Consider the following 22906-nt stretch of genomic DNA (forward strand, 5'->3'; position numbering starts at 1 on the left):
CTAACAAGTTTTCATCACAAAGATATGTTTTCTAATTAAAAAAAATCACCTTCGAACATGTAAATGAACCGTCAAAGACCATATGGGAAAGACATGACCTACATGTGATTTGCCCAAAAAACAAAGAGGGTGTAATTATTAATTAACTTTAAGAACTAAAGTATGTACATTTAAGAATGATTATAGCATATGATTGGTAACTAATGCTGTACGATTAAGGTTACATTACTCAGGAATAGTTTTTCAATTAAATTATAGCAATTTCATTAATTTAAACATATGAAAGTGTGGTTGCGACTATATATACTCACATAACTTATCTAACTATAATACGAGAATGAAAATCTACGTTAGGGTGTAATTATATATTCTTTTTAAGATTATTTTCTACATAATACTAATTTTATTAAAATTAATAAATTATTTAATAACGGATGAAATAAATTATTTAATAAATTAAAATTGATAATTATTTAAACCCTAAAAAAGTTGATGTATGAACCTAAGTCCCATACACGAGGGTGTGGTTCCCTCTCCAAGAACCTTTGTTTTGTGGTGTTGTTTTGGACCACTTTGACAGTGTTATGATTCACTGTACAACAACACCCTTCTGCTATCTTTTTTTCATTTTCTTTGATTTCTTCTTTCTTCTTATTTTCCCTCACTTTTAACTTTTTCAATAAGTCTTTCTCCACTTCCAATCATTTCCCATACTTTCAACCTATACCCTCTAAAATCTAACATCAATAATACAATCAACTATCTAAAAGTAATGAATGTTAGAAATTTTATATCAATTAAAGATAAAAAAATTCGTTTTACAAGCTAATTTTATAGACTAAATTATATTTAAAAGTTTTCTTCTTAAGAAAATAATTTATTTTTTATTTTTTAAATAGTCATCGTGTATTAGGTGATGGATTTATTCACGTCTCCATGCACGTACGTGTCTTTTCTTTTATGGTATAGACGACTTGGCTCTTCTCCCTCTCTTTCTCCAAAAGTTGTTTGTTGCTGAGTTATTTTATAACTATGTAAAAATTATGTTTTGTGGACAAAAATGCAAACTCTTATGGTAAAAAAATATTATTTAAGAAAAATATCTATGTTGTACTTGTTACAAAAATCATCAAATGTAGCTGAAATGCTATTTCTCTATCTTTGGCACTAAACATGAGAGAGGGAAAAGGTGTGTGTGAGGACCATGATTGTCCTATAAAAGATAATGATGGGTTATTAGATGGCTTGGGATGCATGCTCACATCATTCTATAATACATTTATTGCACCAAATCATTACCCTCCCCAGAGATGAGGACAAAACTGGAATTCTCAATCCCAATATATTCTATATTTTTCATTCTACTATTATTATTACAATAATAAGTCTCCATAACACATAGTTTTATAAGATTATGTTAATTATAATAATGTGAAAAATGTTAAGACATGTTTGATTGAAGTGATGATCATCTTCATCATGGTGCTTAACACAAACAAGCCATTACCTTTTTTTTGTTTCTTTAGTATCATCAAAGTTGAGTAAAGGTTAGAAGGTGTATTCAGAACAAGGCTTATAAAGAAAGACATTGTACTATATTATATATTTTGTTGCAAATGAAAATGTTTTCCTACAACTTTATTCACATTAATATCGTCTATTTTCCAAAACATCTGCATCCTCTCCCAGCTAAATAACAGTACATCGTATATGTTTCATCGTTTTTATTTTTCTTATATGTATAATTAAATTACACTTAATTTGCTTTAATTAAATGCTACTTTAATATTTTTTGATTATGTTATAATTTTTCTTACTACTTGTTAAATTGAAGTTCATATAGTTTTAACTCATAACTCAACAATAGCCTTTCTGCTACAAATACACGTACGTTATCACACATTATATTTGTATAATTTTTTATTCGAATTGCAAAACTTATTATATAATAATTTTATATAGAATATTATATCCTAAAATAAATAAAATGAGAAATATGAAATATGTATAATGTAACATCCCAAAATATAGTAATTACCATAAATTAGAATTAATCACATTTACATAATTAAACAGTGCAGTCTTAAAAGAACAGCTATCAAAAGCCGAACGTTAAACAGCTACAGCGTTACCAAAAATCAATACAGAATAACCAAGGACCAAGACGAACGGTTTTACAAAAACTAATAACCGAACGTCACAAAAATTCTAAGCAGACTAATCCTACTGGACGATCTAAGTCTCGGCCTTCACTTCGACGTCCACCTGGTTTTCTTCTTCAACCACTTCCTCCAAAAGGGTGTCTCCATCTGCTCACATCCACACGGATGATCATTGCATTGACAGAACGGACGTACATATACAATAGACAACACAAGGAAAACGCAAGGGTAAGCTTAGGTAATTTAATTCATACGACCAACATACAAATCAACATAAGCAATTCAACATACAAGAATTATCATAATATATATATACCAGTACAGAATTAATCATCCAAAACTCTCATAAGACAGACCGTCCGGACTGTATGAAACCATGTATCTACAGGCGTTCGCGCACCCGGGTGATGTGATAACTGGGATACACTCAACAGCTGCCACCCGAGGTTAGCCCTATCAGTCCAAAGTACTCCTAAGGACTAGGATCTCCTGCCGTTCCCACACATGACCTACTCCCCTCTATGTAAGGACGAGCACCACGAAACATCAGGATGAACTGCCATGAGTAGCTTTACCACGTTCATACAACACAACTTCTCATATTCCAACCATAGAGTCGTTCCTCCTTGGAACGCTCGTTCAAAATCCATAATCATAGTTTCATCTCTTATACTGTTCGCACATCATAATATCTCCTCTAAATCACATTTTCATTCTTAGTTCCACTTTCATAAAATGACGAGCGTTCAATCCTCTTCATAATGAGGACGAACGTTAAAAGCGAGATTAAAAGGTTCTCTTTTCCGAAAGAATAAAGTTGACACACTTTCCATGACGAGTGACATGTCAATTTGAGTCAGTTAAATGAACTAACTCTAGAACGATTCGATTTATACTTAGAATAAATTAAGTACCAATATTCAAGGTCAAAACCCACTGGATAGAAATACAAAAGACTAGTATTAAATGTACCAAGAGCAAATTTAGTTAGGGTAGATCGACTGTCAGTCAATGACCGAACACCATTTATACAATTTGGACGAACACTATTTACGTCCGTTCAGAAATCAAAGGTAAAGACGAGCGTTCAGTATAAAACCGAACACTACTTAGGACGAACGCTAGGTAGATGATCGAGCACTAATTAGAACGAGCGCTCGGTATAAGACCGAGAGCTCATTAGGACGAGTGCTAGGTATACGACCGAGTGCTACTTATAACGAACGCTTGGTATAAGACCGAGCACCGATTTGGACGAACGCTTAGTATAAGACTAAGCGCTACCTATAACGAACGCTTGATATAAAACCGAACGTTACAAATATATATGACTTCAATTAATTTAAGATCGTCGTGTACCACTAGGCTGAGCCGAACGCTCAATCCTAGCCTTTCAAGAGAGGACGCTCGTTCTCGAGCGGAATTCTTTCCAAATGAAAGAATTCCAGTTATCCATTTCCTAGAGAGCCGAACGGTATAAGACCGTTTGATGACGAGCGTACATTATCAAGGTAAGGAATATCATTTTTCATATTTTTCATCTATCTTAACCCAACATTTCTCATACGATTCATATCTTATAATTTCCTATCATTCATAAATCACATACTTTATAGAATTCATATTATCATATCATACTCTACAGAAATCATCCATTTTCCAATTCATACGTTTCATCATCAACATACAGTTCAAATAATATCAACCATATACATTCAGCACAACAGTGCTCGTTCATGCATACGTGCAAAACATACATCTCCTACATCCAGTTCTTATCATGTTTTCACAGTACATACAAGTATCAATTAAAATTACTAAGCTTCCCTTACCTGGTTCAGTAGTGAACGCCCTAAGAGAGTGATTTTTGACTCGTCCAACTATGGCTTTTCTACGCTCAACGACTTCCTCAAGTCCTTCACTAAATCTAATCAAAAGAAACGTAGAAGAATTGAGGTTACACCCTTGCATGCAGCTGAATCTGGGCTCGCATGAACTCCAGAAACGAGCGTCTAGATTTAAGAGGCTTACCGGTTTCAGAATCGGAATTTGTTCGGTTCAGACTGAAGCTCACAACTCCGGGAATGCTCCTATGGTTTCTGAAATGTGATCGGAGAAGGGGATGGTGAGTTATAGTAGAGAGAAGATGAAAGGTTCTAGAGAGAAGGAGGAGAAAAAAATGGGGTCTGAGTTTGGAGGGAAGAAGATGAGTGCAGGAGAGTGAAAAGGTTTTCCAGAAAAATTCACTTTGTTTCTTCTCACGTCCGCACGTTTGTGCATCTCTCCCGTCGACACTTGTACCCCCCATTACTGACTCCAATTTCCTCTCGGTGACACTTGGCGTGGATGGCAGAGTTATGAAAGTGCGTTTTTAATGCACTGCAGAGGGGTTTTCCATACATTAATTTTGATTTGACAAGGTTTTTATCAGAATTAATTTTCCAGGGTCCACATATAAAATATTAAAAAAGATAAAACAAAATTTTCAAATAATATAATACTAAAACGATTAAAGATCTCACATCTTTGATAATATATAAAAATGTAAATCTAACCTATTTCTATAAATCAATTATACTAAAACTCCACCTGTTAATAACGATTCTAATGATAAAGAAAGTAAAAATGAGTTTTTATTTATTTATTTATTTGAAAACTTAATAAATGCACTCCTGATATTTATTGTGTTTTCATATGATTTGCATTGCAATAAAATAGTTTTCTTTTAATATCTGAAATAATATCGCAGTTGCACACTAGTTATAGTAAAACCCTAAAATATTATTGCATTTTATTTACTATCTATCGAGTTTAGAATAATAACACACAAATATATTTAAATGAAAAATATTATGAATTACTAACTGATATAATATGCATAAAGATATATGTTGGTGGAATTCTCCCCATTATGAAGCATGCTTCGCATCATAATGATACTCAGATTCTGCCTTCTAACCACTTATTTTCTTCCATGAATGAAGATCTTCTTCATTATGAAATTATTACAACTACATCATAAAATAAACTATATAATTATTATTTTAATGTCTTAGGCTTCGTCTTCTCTTGTGTCTGGAAATGCACGCGTGTATTATAACTATTCCTTTTGTAATAAATCATTATGATTATCTTTGCGGATTAATCAGCAGATAATCTGGAATTTGAGTTTGAATTGTACAACTTTATTAAATATCCAATACAAAAAATTTTGTAATATTTTCATAAGATTCGAGCATGATATGAAAAAAAGAGAGTTACTGATGTTGGAAGTCTCACATCAACTAGAGATAGGCCAATTTAGTGTATATAAGTGGGTGTAAATCTCACTCTACAAGTCGATTTTGTGGGGTTGAGTTAAGCTTAAAATCTACTTCTAACATTAAAATTGTCTAATCTCACATTCGAGACATGTATACCTCGACGTGACGGGATGTGTTGAAAGTCTCATATCAACTAGAGATAAAACCAATTCAGTGTATATAAATGGATGCAAACCTCACCTTACAATCCAGTTTTGTGGGATTAAGTTAGGTTTAAAATCTACTTCTTGACATAAGAAAAAAACTGAGTATATGATATAACCTTTTTCTATTATCAACTTTACTCATTCGTAAATGATTTATTATTTATATGGTTATCATCCACTAATCCTATAGCGGAAGCCCCACATTCACCTTTTTTTCTAGAAAAAAAAAGACAGAAAGTGGGACAAGTTCAAAGAGAAAAAGATGTATATCTTTGTCTTTTATGTGTTTGATTTGGGCCCCACAACTGTCCTAAAGTCCATGGGCCAATTAATCTTTTTACTGGGCCATACAATCCATGTTCCGTACAGTAAATTGGGCCACCTCGGTACTCCCTGAGACCAAAATGCAGTGTTTATTGTAGTTGGAAAACGCAAACGAAAAAATAAAATAAAAAGAAATAATGATTTTTGCAAACTATGTTAGTAATGTTACTTTAAATTTACTACTTTGGTTCCAAAACAATAACTGAGAGGAGATTGATGATTTAATGAAAAGTAAATAAAAAAATGTGACATGATTTTTCATTGAAAGGGTCCCAAACTTTTGTAATTGCTTTAGTGTCCACTTTATGCCTTTATTGGAGCTGACAAAAGGATTGAGGTGGTCATGGGCCTATCAGCTGCAAAGCTAAGAGAAAAAAAGACATTTTAAATCCAATTTGATTCTTTTTTTGCTTTATTGTGCCTGCAACTGTTCATGGGAAATAAAGGCCCAACATTATCATTTGAATAAAAGATTTTTTCTATTTTCTTTTGTTGAAGAATTTTGTATATGCATGCTTCCTATGGTATGATTGTATTAAAAGTGTAGCATAGTGATTTCTTAACTTTTCTAGCAAGAACCAAAGTGAAAAATAAGTGATTACTTTTAGGGAGAAATTTCATGTATTGACAATTATATAAACAATGAGTGTGCATTATTCCCCCAAATCAGCCAACATTCAAGGTGAAAAGTTATTGTGAAGTAATTTTTTTAAAATGGAGGTGCAAATATCAAATACCAAAGGATATGTTTCTATAAAGTGAAAAATGAGTTTGTGAATAAAGTATGTGATGATGATTAATCATCATATTGTGAATGAATCCAATTTAGATGTTTTCAGTGATGCGCCTCTACAGTCTGCTTCTTTAATTAGTATGTTTGTTGCGAAACATGTCACTCTCAACATCATTTATAACATTTATATTTATCTCACAATGCTTCTGAGACATTTTTTCATTATTTGACTTGTAAAAGAATTTATTTTATAAAAGAATTAAAATTAACTTCTAAAGAGACTGATATACTTTATGAAATACTTTATAAAAGAGAATATTCTAATACTGAAAGAGACGATAAACCAGTTCAAAATATAAGAAAATCTAACAAAAATTGGTAAAATATTGATATTGAAATTTCTAAAGTAAAGACTTGAGATTTTTTTTAAAAGTGAAAATATTATTTATTATAATTTTTTTAATATGTTAAAGATTTTTCACTCATATATTTACTTTTTTTTTCATAATAAATTTATTTTGACCTTTTATCATAAATTTTGTATGGACTCTCATGTTTTTATAATAAAATCTTCATGGTAATGTATTGGGAAAAACATATTATAAATATTAAAGTTATGTTATTTATTGATAATTGGAAGTGTTTATTTTATTGTTACCTATTTTATAAGATTCAAATCCCAATGCATGAGGTGACCAAAGACCAATAAAACAATCTTTGTCTGACTATGTTTTTGTTCTTTTCTATGATATATATATGTTGCATTTTGTGCTTTTGACTTTTCCAGTGAATTTTGGAGAGAAGTGCTTCATGTCATTCTCTTTCAAAGTTCAAAATTATTTGGAAGAATGATTAGATTAGGGAACAAGAACATATGCATAAAAAAAAAGTGTTATGCAATGAACAATAAGGTTGTGATGTTGTCATGAAAAAAGCTAAAGGTGGTCTGATTAAGTAAAAGTTTGCATTTTGCAAGTTTCCTTTTGAGACTGTTATCATATATCTATGTACTGCGACTCAGGAGTTCATTCATTCATTTATATTCACAGCTACCAATAAAATTAGGCTAAGTGATTGATTAATTTCATTTGAATTTAAGGTGTACAAAATATTAACTATTAATTGGAGTTTCCTAATGCACGAAACCAAGAAAATATATTTTTATTTTTTAAGCAACAAATTATTGTTTTTATTTTATTTTATTTTATTTTATATCCAAAATAATAACACCAGAATACAAAGAAGGAACCACTCTGTCTAGAAAACAGGTAATTGCTATTTGTATCAATGAATATTGATATTTCTCAATAACATTTAATTTTAGCAATATTAATTAAAATTATTATTTTTAAATCACTTCCCTCTTTACAAATATAATCGTAAATTAATTATTTGTATTTATATTTAAGTCTATCTTACAGTTCTTTTAACAATTTTGTTGATAGTGAATATTCATTGTATATACATATATGTTTATGCTAATTGTGTAATAATTAGTCATTTGACTCGTGTGTTTTGAGACGATGAATTTTGTTTTCCTTAATAATTTAAAATAAATTAAAAAATTACAAATAGATATTAAACTTTAAGTAATAGTGATAAATATGATTCAAAATAAAAAAATATTAATTTTAAATTTATAATTCAATGCAACAATCTTAAATATTCACGATCATGAGAACATTAATGATATCTACAATTATGAAAATACTAATGATAGTAATATTGTTTTGTTCGATATGAAGGTTAGAAAAAGTCCATCTGTGCTTTAATTTTTCTCTTTGAAAAATTAAAGAAAATAAAAATACAAATCATTTTTCCAGTTTTTCTCTTAAAAAAATCTAACAAAATAAGTGTTTAAATAAATAAAAGCAAATGTGTAAATAAATGTATAAATGTACGTAGAATAATATAACGCATAAATGTATATAATATAATGTATATAATGTATAACGTATACATAAATGTATTAATAAAAATGTAGAATGTATAATATAATATGTATAATGTATAATATATAATATGTAGCAAATATATTTAATATTTAATATGTATCAAATTATTTTAATGTTAAACCACTGAATAAAAATGAAAGCCCAATCAAGTTTTTAATTTTCAATCCATTTTTTGAAAAAAATCACTTTTTAAAAAAGTCCATTTTTCCTTTATTTTTCTATTTAAAAAATAAATAAATAAATGCATACGAACACACAAAAAAACACACACACACACACACACACACACACACATATATATATATATATATATATATATATATATATATATAATAAAATAAAAGTTCACCGAATGAAAATACAATTCCAGACCCAACCTATGAAAATGAAGGTCCATCTACTGGTTAATCAAGTTTTTCATTTTCAATTCATTTCCAAAAGAAATTTCAGATTTTCAAAAGGTCCACCTCGCCTTTAATTTTTCTCTCTAAATAATAAAAGAAAACCAAAGAATATAAATTATACGGACATGTGTCTATACATTTAAAAAAAAATACTTAAACTTTAAAATGCTTTTCAAATTCTAAATTACAGAAGTTACTTTTCAATCTTAAAGAAGTTAAACTTATCATACATTATAACATTTCCAGGTATATAATATTTCTTAAATCCTATTTCTGACGATGAAACAAACACTTCTGTTCTTTTCGCAGCTTAAAGAATTACAAAACTAATTGTGATTTACAAACCCAGCATTTTCTACTTTCTAAATATGATACTGATTTATATAACATCTCCATATACTTGACAGATAAGATGATAAATGTAATTACCTATCATAGTCATTCACCTTATTCTCTTCATTGCAAGGGGATTACCATACTAAGAGCCAAAGTCAGAGACTCTGCCAACAGCTTTTTTTGTTGTGGTGACTGCAATTCAAAATACATAAAAGAAAAACAATTTAGTAGGATAATTCACATTTAAGAAGCTACTAATGATCCTGTGATATCCATGGATAAGCTGCACGAGGGGTTTATCAAAGAGATTTCCATCAGTGAAATTCATTGCCTATAAGCTCTCCATATCTTGTTTTTCTCTACAAACAATACAACTTGCTTCTGAAAAGTCATATACGGAGAAGAAATAATTAGGTACTCTGTTACAAAACCATAATCAGGTACTCTTATTTCTTCCTGAGATCAATTCCAGCCTTCTTTGCAACTGCATCAAGTCCATTCTTCTCTATGGTTTTCAATGCCTTAGTTGATAAACGCAGCTTCACAAAGCGCTTCCCCGCTTCCCACCAAATTCTTTTGTACTGAAGGTTCACAAACTGCAGTTTCTTTGTCTTATGGTTTGAAAATGATACTTTGTTGGCCCTGTTTGATTTCTTTCCAGTGAAGGGACAAACTCTCTCTGAAAAAAAAAATACAATAAAATCACAGCATTAGAACAATCAATCACCAATCAACTAGTTTTTCTTTTTTATTTTTTTGAATCAACAAAAACAAAATTTATTCAAACTTGTAGCCAAACGATCACAAGGTGTGACCCGCCAAAAAATGCACATCACGGATATGTATAAAATGTAATCTACATGGAAAAACAAAATAAACATCCACCCATTTGCACATATCTCACCCCAAAAATAACAAATTTAACATAGTAACATGATTGCAGTCTATGACGCACACATTCGATGTGGCCATACGAAAATTCTATTTTAAAAATAACAAGATATGTGTAAGATGCATATTTAAAAATTTATAAAATATAATAAATATATGATTGCAACTGTACATATCCAATTCATAAACACACATTTATTTGACATTACCAAAATAAATAAAAAATTATAAATCATTGTCATAATAACTTACTTTCTATTATTTTCATACAGGAATAGCACTGCCAATCTTAGTACCCTTTTAAAATAATACATAAAGAAAACAATTTCCATTTTGATTTATGAAGAGACAATATCTCCATGTTTCTGTATTACACGTACTTTATGTTTCTTATAGTTTAATCAGTGCTTCGTAGATGTATCAGAAATGGAAGTGTGAAGCAAATTAAAGTATCAGTGCTTCATAGATTGCAGTTAAGAATCACACAGTAATGACAGTGAAGATGACTCACGCTAACAAGTAACGATATTAGAAAATCGTTAGTTAGGCATGATCTCTTGAAGTTTGGCTTGAAAAATATTTTCTATTTTCAATTTTAAATAAAAAAATCCAGAATAGTGAAATTAAGAAACAATGAAACCCATAAAAAATGTTTTCATCGTTTGTAATATAAACTTTTGAAATCAGAGAACAAAGAAAAGAATATGATAGCTTAATAACGGAAAGAATCAGAGCAATTAATATAGTGCATTTTACATTAACACTCTGTATTATTTCTTCCAAATTCACACAATACCCAAGCCTTTGTTTCCCTACAGTAACAATCTCTTAATTTTAGAAATACACTACACTATACTGATACCCTATAACCTCAGAAATACATTGCACCATAAACTTCCTTAATTGTTTGAAATATATCACGCCGATACTCAATTGCTAAATCTTATAGTTTGGATTTGGATCCAACTTCACTCCATAATACTGGTTTGTAAAGTGAAGTTTTTACCCTACTTGTATATTCCTTTTTAACCATTTGACTAGCTGCTGTGGGACTAAAGAAACCATCACTCTTGAAGTTGCAATTTCGGAAACTCCAAAGAGAGTCACAACTTAGCCGGGCTACTGCTTTTCCAACACTTAAAAGAATACATTACACCATATACTACCCCAGTAAGAATAAAAACAGAAATTGCCATTGGTGAGTGTATAGCTAAGCACATAAGTAATATATCATTAGCATTTAAAGAGTAAATAAGCTCAGAAATGGATACTAAAAATTGGCATTACCTTTACAACCCCTATCTTAAAAATAACTAGAGTCACATATATTATAAACAAAATAAATATTTTTTTACTGAAACAATTTAACTAAAACAATCTCCCTCTCTCAAGAAATAATTTCCTTTACAGATTAAAAATACAAAATATGGATACAATTTTGAATATATGAAGTAAAAAAAGGAGATGATTTAGAGATTTTGAGGGTGGAGGAAGTATATTGGTACAGATAATTAAAAGAAGAAGAAGAAGAAAACAATGTTGGAAGAAAATTTCCAACTGGCTATACATTTCCTAATTACTAACGGGGACCAACATGAATGTTAGGGTTAACGAATTGGGTGAAATTCAGAGAAATGAAGAAGTAACGGGAATTGCTTACTGGCTACGATGGGGAGAGGTGCGGGGAACGAGGGAGAAGCGGTGACGGGCGGTGTGGGGAATTTGGGGCAGCAGATTCTGAGGCCGCTCAACTGCGAGCTGACGAAGCCAAGATCCGCTGAAAGTCAAAATCAAAATCATTGATTTCACAAACACAAACAGAGAATAAAAGATGAAGAATGGAAGAAAGAAGGAAGAGAAGATGAGTGTTACAGGGTTTGTTGAGACCGAAGCTGTTCCTAAACGACACCGTACAGCTTGCAGAACTCGCCATTGCCATTGCCATTGTCATTGCTTCTGCGTTTGTTATCTCTTCAAATTTCCTACTACTTGGTACCCACACACCATGCGCTGCACCCGGATAAGATGAAAATAAAATATTATAATTAATTTTATCCATATTATATCTAAACATATTTTTTATTTATTTATGATTTTTCAATTTTTTTCTTTTGAATAGATAGGCCAGATGCACCTAATTTTACGATAAACTTAGATATATAAGATTTATAAATTATAAGAGAGGATAATGATATTTAATCATAAAGGCTTTTTTGATTTTGGAGGATGAAATTCTTTGGAAACTCTGTTAAATTTTGTGAGTAGTGACAAAGAATTACTTCATTCCATGCAACCCAATAATAGCTTTACTTGTTATTATTATTCTTTTTTCAATTTAATTTGAAATCTAACAACTTGTAAGAAAGATTTCAAATGATTTAACCTAACTATATATAAGAAAGACGAATACTACTATTTTAAATTATCTCTCGTCTCCATGTGAATTTGTAAATTATGATCCTTTTAACGAAATCAAAACCAATGTAATAAAAAAAATATTACATTGAACTTTTTTTTAACAAAATTAAAAATTATATTGAAAGCACAATTTTTTTTAAAAAAAAACTCAATGAATAATTCTGAAAAATTATAACTATTATACATAAATTGATTAGGTAAGTTTGTCATTATTATACAAACTTTATTTGTATTTAATGAAAAGTTGGTCTGGACTATGAATTGTTCAAGCGTCTCTTCCTAAATGCAACCAATTTTCATTATATAAGAGTGACTCAAGAATTTGAAAAAGTCTAAAACAAACTTAAAAATAATATCAGTTTTAAAACCATTTTTTAAGGCATAAAATAATTAGTACTATTTTTTTAAAACATTTTTGTTAAAATCTAAAGTAATTAATATTAAAAATATATTTTTGAGACTTTTTTTTAAGGTCTAAAACAAGAGTTTTATAGACCTTGAACCAACCCTATCACTATAGAATTTTGTTTCTTTTTTCTTTCATTTTAAGATATTATTTAACAAAACACGGTTATATATATAAAATTAAATTCTTACAGAAATTAAAATCAAAACTAATTATCTTACAAAGACTACAGTATATTAAAGTTATAAGAAATTTAATCATTTAATTTATCGCGTTAGAAAAAAGATACTTGTGAAAAAGTGCTTTTTTGTACTAAAAAAATACGATGTTTTTATAAATCATTAAAAAAGTCAATAGAATTTCTTAGTCATAAAAATGATAATAGACAAACTTTTATAAAAATATCACTCCTTTGACAAACGCAACAAACTTTTCTTGATGTTCCTTTCCAAGAGTTAAACAATTGAGAAGGTGTGAGTTGTTAAACTTCTTATCATATAGAAAAGCAGAAAGTACAGAGAAATAATGCACACAATGATGAATCCAATGCCAAAAATTATGGTACTTGTTTCCCAAGCCACCTTGCATACAAAGAATCATCTTTATGTACCAGAAAAAGATTAAGTCCTAATCATGATCATCACACAAATGGAAAAGTAAATAGACAATGGCTATGTCATTCTCATTCTTTGCAAATTGTTAATGGACATGTCCCATGATCCTACCTGTATTCATCGGTTCCTTTGTCCATTCAGACATCCTTACTTTAGAAAAGCAAAAGCCCTTTGAGGTTGAATATGTTTTCCCAAAAGCTCAACAACAAACAGCATAGGAACAATGATGGTTTGTTATAACTTGTTAAATTGTAATGACAGCATTTTTTACAACATTTTAAAGAACACATATGCATAGGGTATATAGGCTAAGGCTGCTTAATAATCATGGACTCACCGAAAGTGAATGCTGTTTGGTCACATTATCTTAGATTATGAAGCAATCATGGTCTAAGTTTGTAATGCCAGATAGATAAAAAAGAGATGAAGTTTTACATGTGATCAATTACTTTAAGGGTGTGATAATTATGCAAACATATCTGACCCAGAATGAAGAATATGGAGCAAGCAAGACCATGTTACTGGCTATAAACACTCTGGCAATGTCGCATAAATGAAGCTGTCCTCAAATGTCTAAAGTTAAGAGCATGTGAACATCATCATCAGTATCACTATCATGGTATGGCATAGCCTTGTTGTTCTTGGAGATTTTTAACTCCGAGCCTTTTTAATTGATATATCTTGTTCTATTATAAGCAAATCAATCGTGTGGGGATTATAGCATAATCTCTTTGCATTGGTTATATTGCAGGATTTGGAAAGCTGAGCATGGGCAACGAAATGGGTAATAACAACACATCTGCTATCAAAGGTACATGTTTTTTTGGATTGCTGAAGAAATTTTGGTTAAGTACAGTACAATTTTTCCTGTCTTTAACTCTTAATTTCATTTTCCATTTTGCAGAGGAAGATAACTTAGGTGAAGCGGAGAAAAATGGTTTCCAAGACGATACTAATGAAACATCTATAGCCAAAGATGTTGCGGAAAAAGCTTCAATTGATATAACAAATGAGCCAGGGAAAGATACATGGCAGGATGAAGGTCATGCAGAAGATGTAAAAGGGAAAGCTCAAACAATTACAACAGATGAAGCCAAAGATGAAGACTCTCAAGATAAAACTATAGGCTTTGCTTCTGACCATACAACAACAGTGCTTGAAAATGATTCAATGAAAGGAGATACTCATGCAAGTGATGTAAATATGGAAAATCAAACTCCTCCAACAGCTGAAGCTGAAGTTGTTCGGGAGAAAGGTGCGGCAGCACTGGCTTCCGAAGATGCAACAACTGAACTTGGAAAAGTTACACTGCAAGAAGATAGTCATGGTGATCGTATGAAAGAAAACATGAAAATGCTTCCATCGGATGAAGACAAAGATGTTCAGGAGGAAGAAGCCGAAGCTTTTCAGGATGAAGTCACAGGGCTAAATTCTAACAATACGGAAAGCAGGCTTAAAAATGATTTGTTGGAAGAAGATACTTGCAAAAGTGACTTGAATATGGAAAATAAAATACATCAGCCAACTGCTGAAGTCGAGGATGTTCAGGAGAAGACTACAGGAATGACTTCCTACTATTCTAGAAGTTCACTTGAAAATGATAAATATGAAGGAGACCCTGAGGATGATGTTAATGCAAATCATCAAAAGCACAAAACAGTTGAAGAGAAATTCGATCAACTACACATAGAAACAAGCCTGGATTTTGATGATGAAACAAGTGAATTTGATGATAAAACTCATGAAGATAAACAAGAAGCTAATGCAGTAAACCTTACTGCCAATGGCAAAGATGTTCAGGAAAAATCTATCATCCCAGCTTCCGATGCTGCATTGAAGTTGACAAATTCTTTTGAAGGTTCAGGTTGGTAATTTCTTTCAAAATGATGCATATAAAATAACTAATACTGATTGTTCAAATCTCACTTAGACCAGATGTTATCTAGTCTTTATAAGCTTCAAGCAATACTTAGCTTACGAACTGATTTTGTGGAATTGATTTTGGTGAGTCCAAGTTTTAAGATGATATTTAAGTCTATCCAAAATATGTTATTGGGTCTCCTGTTTTTGTCTGTACTTTAGATGTCTGTCCCTAGGAATGAAAGGGTGTTGTTAATCTGGTCACCAACTTTTGTCCAACTTAAGATTATAAGGTCAACTTCTAAGGGTAATCTACAAAAATTACTCATAATTCTGTTTTATAGGAGATGAAATAACTGAAGTCAGACAACCTGAAAAGTCTCCAAGCGATGGATCAGTTGAAGCTAAAGGTGGAAAGTCTGAGAGCTTGTCAAGTTTTTCTTTGGAAGGCACTGAAGAATATGAGAAGCAAGAGGCGTGCTTCAGAGAACACTGGATAGAAACATGTAATCATCACCTTAATAATAAGCCTTCAATCCAACAAGGTCAGGATTTAAGGCTATACTTTTAATATTTTGGTCGCCCTTATCCACATTTTCTAAAACAAAATTGAGTTAGGCCTTATAAAAGATTGATAACGATTCTGTTTTGTAGGGGATGAAATAACTGAAGTCGGACAACCTGAAATGTCTCTAATTGATAGATCAGTTGTAACTGAAGGTGGAAACTTGGAGATCTTGTCAAGTTCTTCATTGGAAGACACTCAAGAATATGTGAAGCAAGAAGAGACACGCGTGAGAGAACACATGTTAGTAACAGATAATCATGACCTCAATAGTGATCCTTCAATCTTACAAGGTTAGGACCTTTTCTAGATATTTTGATAGTCTTGTCCATATTTACTTGATTAATTCCATTTGAGTTAGGCCTTCTTATCTAAGAGTAATTTACAAAAAACGTACTTATAATTTTGTTTTATAGGGGATGAAATATCTGATTTCAGACAACCTGAAAAGTCTCCAAATGATGAAGCGGTTGAAGCTAAAGATGGAAACTCTGAGAGTTTTTCATCGTTTGAAGACACTGAAGAATATGAAAAGCAAGAAGAAACCTGCTTGAGAGAACAATTGTTGGTGGCATATAGCCATCACCTTCATAATGAGCCTTCAACTGAACAAGGTTAGTACAGTTCTGTTAATTTTTTGACAGTCTTATCCACGGTTAACTGATTAATGCCAGTTGAGTTAGGTACCAAACCAAATTCTGAGAGTAATTTATAAAAAAGACTATGATTCTGCTTTTATAGGGGATGAAGTAACCGAAGTCAGTCAACCTGACACTTCAAACGATGGATCATTTGAAGCTGAAGCTGGAAACTTTGAGATCTTGTCAAGTTCTTCACTAGAAGGCACTGAAGAATACGAGAAGCAAGAAGAGTCATGCTTGAGAGAAGAAATATTACTAACACATAATCATCAGCTTAATAATGAGCCTCCAATCCAACAAGGTTAGGACAATTCTGTTAATATTTTGATAGCCTTGTCCATATTTACTTGATTAGTGCAAGATTAGATCCACTTGTTGAAATGTTTTAGATTTTAATCCTAAAGTTAAGCTTCCAAATTATCAGAGATTGTAAGCCCACACTGAAAATTTAAGATGTATTTATTGTCTTGATTTGAATTATAGCAGATGTAGAGGAATCAACGGTTTTAACATTGAGTGCTGTGAACATGTCAAACAATATAGAGATTCAAGAATCAAGTGGACATTCTGACAATGATGAGCCAGACAAATTTCTCTCCCAACAATCATTTCTAGGCACAGACTCACTCCTAGAAGATAATTTGTTGGATACTAATTCTCACTCTGAGCATATTAAGGATGATGGCTTAGCTAAAGAAATGAAATCCCATGTAGAATTATGTACTGACATGTTGGATACTACATCTGATTCCCTAAGTATTGACACCACCACCAATGGTAATTCATTGACCAAGGTAAATTATACTACTGAGGATTCCCACAACTCACCTCTTGAATCTTCCGTTGTGGTTAGTCCAATTGAATTTGACCATGAGGAAAATTGCAAGGTACCATATGGAAAAAGTATATTAAGCAGAAGTGGATCAATGGAGAATTCACATGATTGCAATTCAGATCAATGCATCAAATATTCATTGAAGGAATACAACATGGTGTATATATGTGATGTGTCAATAGAGTCTAATGGGGACTGCAATGGAGAGAGAAATATGTTACTTGATTCTGATGTCTTCAGGCTTGCCACTAATGATCAAGTTGAAGAATCTAAAGTCACCGAGAATGGAGTACCATTTGATGCTTATATTAACAACTCCAACAAGGCTTCAGAGGAAAGTGGTGCTACTTCAGAAGAAAAACATTCTGCGGTTCCTGAAGCCAAAAGGGTTTCTCTTATTGAAGGTTTAGCTGATGTTGATTGCAGACATGATGAAGGAAACGAGAATAAAATTGAAGAAATGAATGAAAAGCCAGAAGTTTCAAATGTCATGATAAATACTTTTGAGGGGACTGAAATGTCAGAACAGTGCAATTGTGATCTGGTAACTATAAATCAGGAAGAATCTTTTCCCTTGCAAAATAATTCCTCTTTGTTGCATTTGTATGATGACCATCAGGACAATGTAAAGCAAGACAGAAGTTTTACTGCTACCAGCATGCCAAACTTAGGTTGGAAGCAAACAAACAAGACCAAAAACTCTGGCCACACCATTGACAACTCTAATTCTTCTGAGTTAACAGTTCCATCTCTGGACTTGGATAATAAAGAAGCATTTGAGAAAGAAGATAAAGAAGATCCAGAACATGCAGAAGCAGAACTAACAACTTCTACAGCTACCATGTCCATTGTTGAACCATATTCAAACAAGTCCATTGAAAATGGTGCAAATGAAACAAAGGAAAGTATAACAAGGCCCAGTACTGAATCAAACCCTGACAATCCAAACACCTCGAGTCAGATGCAACAATCACCAAGCTTCAATCTCAACCTCAGAAAGGAAGCAAGGCCTGGAGAATCAGATAAGATTCCACTGCTTCATCAGAATAAGTCTGCAAATGAAAGCTTCTCAAAACAGAATAGTATGAATCTCATAAACTCAATGCCTCATTCTCAGTATGAGCAGTGCATGTTACACAGTGAAGAAATGCCAGTGGAAGAGAAAATAGTTACTATGGAAAGAAGTTACTCTAGGAAATCTAAAGCTCCATTCATAGGCCTCTTAAAAGAAGAGGAAGAAGCTCATCTTCTAGGCATGGCACGGACACAAGACAACCATGCTGGCACAAGGAATAGAGTGTCATCTACTTCACCTAAAAAAGATAAGCGAAAGCCTCGATCTTCCTTCTTCAGCAGCTGCATGTGTTGTGCAACTGTACCTTGAGAATTACACTTACAATTCTATTTTACTTTTCTCCTTTGTGTTGTGAGTTTCTTTCTAATTTATCAAGGTTTTAAAAACAGTCCATAATTACAGTGGTGGTTATAACGTCAAGGCTTTGAAGATTTCATGACCACCATGTGACAGCAATTGCAACCTTAACTGTGGCATTTCTCGACAAACCTCCCTAATATCAAAGATTTCATTGTAACTGTGACTTCAATTTAAAGCCTTGTAATTTGTTTTTTTGAAAGTGAAGTTTTGATCTGGAAAATTCTGATGGGCAATTTGGCATCATGGTGAGTTCAACCAACAGCGGGGACACTGCAGCAACCATGATCATTGGTTTCCGTGCTTATTTTCTGATGCAAGTTCAAGATGAAGTGAATAGACCAACTTTTCTGCTTTTGATTGTATGTTGTAACGTTTTTTTTTCTTTCCACAGTGAACTTGGACAATTATACTGATAAAACCTCATTCTTGTGTTTGACTTTTTTATGCACAACAGAACGAATATATTTATATATATATAATCATGAATCTGCATGATTAAAAAAGTATTGACCAAAAAAACATATATATAAAAGAAAATGTATCTAAAAGAGAACTGAAAAATAAGAGGCAACAAAATGTGTCAGATTTAAGTGGCCTCCGCTGGTAATGAGACATTAGAACAGTAGAAGAATATGAGACATAATATGCCTTAAAGACAGCTAAGTGCAAGCTCTGTTATGACTTGTACACATTATTTTTGGAGAAATCATGGTAAACATAAAGTCAGTGTAACAACTAATATGAAGGAGTGTTGTTTATTTGTTTTATGTATATCCCAAGGCTACTTCAGAAAGAGATGAAAGCAAAAGCAAAAGTGGAGAAAATGACAAAGTTCTCCATAAATTTTCTGATGATAAATTTTCTCATTCAGCAGTCGCTGTTGTCAAGTGTTGTTATATGTCGTGTTTTTGTTTCAAGAAAAAGACATATTTGTAGGGTGGTTGGATCTTAGAAACTAAGTTTGAAAGTACGAAAATTCATTGGCATTTAGAAAGCCCTGGTTCAAGAAGTTCCCAGAACTAAGAATATGAGACAGAGGCGTTATATTTATTGAGTTTGAGTCTTACATTGTCCTAAGATTTGTGGTGTTAAAGTTTTTAACTTTTTATTACTAAATTTTATTTTTAATTTAGGAGTCCCAAATAAAAATTACTTCAAGTTTTAGTATCAAATAAAAGCAAATAATTAAACTTATTTATTAATTTCAAAAACTTTCTCACTCAATTAAATGTTTCTATTTTAATTATTATTCAACGTGTGATAATTAAGTCAAACACTACCCGAGTAAATATATCTGACTTTGACTGTGTTTAAGGAACAAGGTTATATATATGTCAACACACCTCTTGCAGAAATTTTGGGACCTTAAAAAGAAGACTTAAATATAATGTTAGATAATATTTTTATATACTTTTTATAACTTAGTCATATTTTATATTAAGACATTCTAAACAATAAAAAAAAAACAATGAATAATATGAATTAAATAATAATAAGAGTTGAAAAATTACACTTTGATTTTTTTTGCTGTAACAATTATATATATACATATATTAAGAATACTTTTAAGGAACAGAAGAGTAATTGCTAAATTAACTTAAACCGTGTTTAGTGGATCAAAATTATAAATGGTTCCACCTAGCTTAACTTATTACATATGTTATCATGAAAATATTAATTTAATATAGTCTATTATGATTTGGTGAATTAAACAAGTCAATATACCTAAATTTGAAAATAAGAAAATGAAAAATATTTTTAAATTTTTTATACATTTAAGAAATATAATACGTAAAAATTAAAACTCCCAGAATTAAAAACTTTATGTAATACATCACGACTTAGAAATTTAAAATTGTCATAGTAACTTATTTTTCAATCTTCAAACTTGACGTGCTTTTAGCATTATTCTTATATAATCAAAGCTTTTGAAAGTTTTACCCGATACAAAATTCCAAGTAATATTAAAGTTTTAATTTAATGTTGTCGTTGTAATTAAACGTTGTTGTTTTCATTTTTTTAAATCGCTCAACTTAAATAATTCAGGTCATAGGAAAATCAAGTCTAAATTTTTAATTTATTATAAAAATATTTTCATTTTCACTTAACTCGACGCGGATGGAGTTAACCTATAACTATAAACTTATTTTAATCGCTCGTTATTGTGACAATATTTGTATTATTCATGTGTTTTTAAATCGTAAAATTCAAATACAATTTTTATATTTTAATTCAATATATATATAAAAAAGTAATAATTGAAATAAAGTAAATTGCAGCATACATTAACATGTCATGAAGGAGAGTGGCCAATATAAGAAATTCTTAAACCAAACTCCATTTAATTTTAAAACATAATTAAGGAATGTTAAACTGAAAATAAAAAATAATTATGGGTTGGAATTTTGAACAAATGAAATGATATATATATATATATATATGTGAGATGTGAAGCTAATGTATATTGGTCATTCACATCATGCATATGTGCTACATTAATTATAGTACAACAAACGTTAAAAAGAAAACATATGAAAGTTTCATCCAACGGTCATCATCATCTTCACAAATTCATCATAGTTAACTTGACCATCACCGTCCAAATCCGCTTCTTTGATCATCTGCGCCACCTCCTCATCACTTAATTTCTCACCCAGATTTATCATAACGTGTCTCAACTGCATAACAAACAAACCATTTTAATTTTATTTTTCAAACTTTACCTAAGATGGAAACTTTATCTTAAAAACCAATTTTATAAAATTAAGTTAAACTTAAAATATACTTTTTAATAATTAAATATTTTTATTTATAAGTTATTGATATGTATGGAAAGATTAATTGAAAAAAAAAAGGCCACCGCATGAATATCAATAATTGAAGGAGGAAATTTGACCAAGATGGGTTGAAAATTTTAAAAGGAAGAAAAAACCTGCATATGCAGCTTCTGCTACGTAGCCAGAAAAGTAAACGCACATTTATAGAAAGATATTGAAAAGGGAAGAGATTCGGTTTTGTTAAAGTTTGAAGAAACGCTTAGAACGCTTTGATTTGTCATTGCCGTCAAAGAAAGAAAATATAAAAAGTGAATAGAAAGAATAAAAAGTTCATATAATATATACCTCACTTGCTGAAATGTAACCGTTTTGATCTTTGTCAAACACCTTGAAGGCCTCTTTGAGATCTTCCTCTGCATCAGTTTCCTAAATCAGAAAAATGAGTTAATCTCTGGAAGAAAAGCATGGTTTGGAAGTATATACATATAATCATATACTTACTTTCATTTTCTTGGCCATTAAGTTCAAAAACTCAACAAATTCTATGGTTCCGTTGCCGTCTGCATCGACCTCGTTTATCATATCTTGGAGCTCTTCTTCCGTGGGGTTCTGATCCAGTGATCGGATAACAGTGGCCAATTCTTCCACAGTGATGCACCCTGTCAATTCAACATATATATAAAAGTTATTAGCATTGTTATATTTCTGAAATGAAAACTGAAAAAGAGAAAAAGTGAACTCACCGTCTCCATCTTTGTCAAACAAGCCAAAGGCTTCTTTGATCTCACCAATCTGTTCTTCGCTCAGAACATCTGCCATGGTGTTTGTGTTTATGCTTCACTCAGAAAATAGAGAGAGAAATTTGATTGATGTGTTGTGTATATAGAAATTTTGAACCTCAACGCGGCTATTTGTAGAGGCTAGCTTCAATGTAGAAAGCCTTATTTCTTTTTCAATTAAAACTTTTTCTTTTTAAAAACGTATAATTTAGTCAAACCACGTTGATGACTCTGGTGTGCTCCATTCTTGATATTGTTATGGAAATTTTATGAGTTTTAAACCTAAATCAATGTAAAATAAA

General features: G+C 31.1%; 3 protein-coding genes across 6 annotated transcripts; 1 reads left to right on the top strand and 2 right to left on the bottom strand.

Moving 5' to 3' along the window:
* Nucleotides 1-9678: 9678 nt before the first annotated feature.
* On the bottom strand, nt 9679-12313 carry PRPL28 (Ribosomal L28 family). Its single transcript, XM_047313690.2, has 3 exons — nt 12147-12313; nt 11935-12051; nt 9679-10062 (listed from the first exon to the last, which is right to left on the bottom strand). Exons 1-3 carry the CDS (start codon nt 12223-12225, stop codon nt 9830-9832), a joined length of 429 nt encoding a protein of 142 aa, XP_047169646.1. The 5' UTR covers nt 12226-12313; the 3' UTR covers nt 9679-9829.
* Nucleotides 12314-14069: 1756 nt separating this feature from the next.
* Nucleotides 14070-19484, top strand: LOC124838157 (uncharacterized). 3 transcript variants are annotated; one of them, XM_088096655.1, is made up of 8 exons: nt 14070-14331; nt 14464-14523; nt 14617-15576; nt 15917-16117; nt 16227-16430; nt 16554-16751; nt 16879-17079; nt 17262-19484. In XM_088096655.1, exons 2-8 carry the CDS (start codon nt 14481-14483, stop codon nt 18995-18997), a joined length of 3543 nt encoding a protein of 1180 aa, XP_087952781.1. In that variant the 5' UTR covers nt 14070-14331; nt 14464-14480; the 3' UTR covers nt 18998-19484. The 3 variants fall into 3 exon arrangements, with proteins under 3 accessions (XP_087952781.1, XP_087952780.1, XP_087952782.1); XM_088096654.1 differs by lacking the exon at nt 14070-14331 and having other exon boundaries at nt 14364-14523; XM_088096656.1 differs by lacking the exon at nt 14070-14331 and having other exon boundaries at nt 14365-14523; nt 17265-19484.
* A 1932-nt stretch (nt 19485-21416) lies between these two features.
* Nucleotides 21417-22726, bottom strand: LOC124838158 (calmodulin-1-like). Of its 2 annotated transcripts, XM_047313678.2 has the most exons (4): nt 22569-22726; nt 22327-22484; nt 22171-22251; nt 21417-21726 (listed from the first exon to the last, which is right to left on the bottom strand). In XM_047313678.2, the coding sequence occupies exons 1-4, from the start codon at nt 22642-22644 to the stop codon at nt 21589-21591; spliced, it is 453 nt and encodes a 150-aa protein (XP_047169634.1). In that variant the 5' UTR covers nt 22645-22726; the 3' UTR covers nt 21417-21588. The 2 variants fall into 2 exon arrangements, with proteins under 2 accessions (XP_047169634.1, XP_047169633.1); XM_047313677.2 differs by having other exon boundaries at nt 22327-22724.
* Nucleotides 22727-22906: the final 180 nt, after the last annotated feature.

This window comes from Vigna umbellata, chromosome 8 (assembly GCF_029865625.1).
Source record: "Vigna umbellata cultivar VRB3 chromosome 8, Vumbellata_1.0, whole genome shotgun sequence".
Taxonomy (NCBI): Eukaryota; Viridiplantae; Streptophyta; class Magnoliopsida; order Fabales; family Fabaceae; genus Vigna; species Vigna umbellata.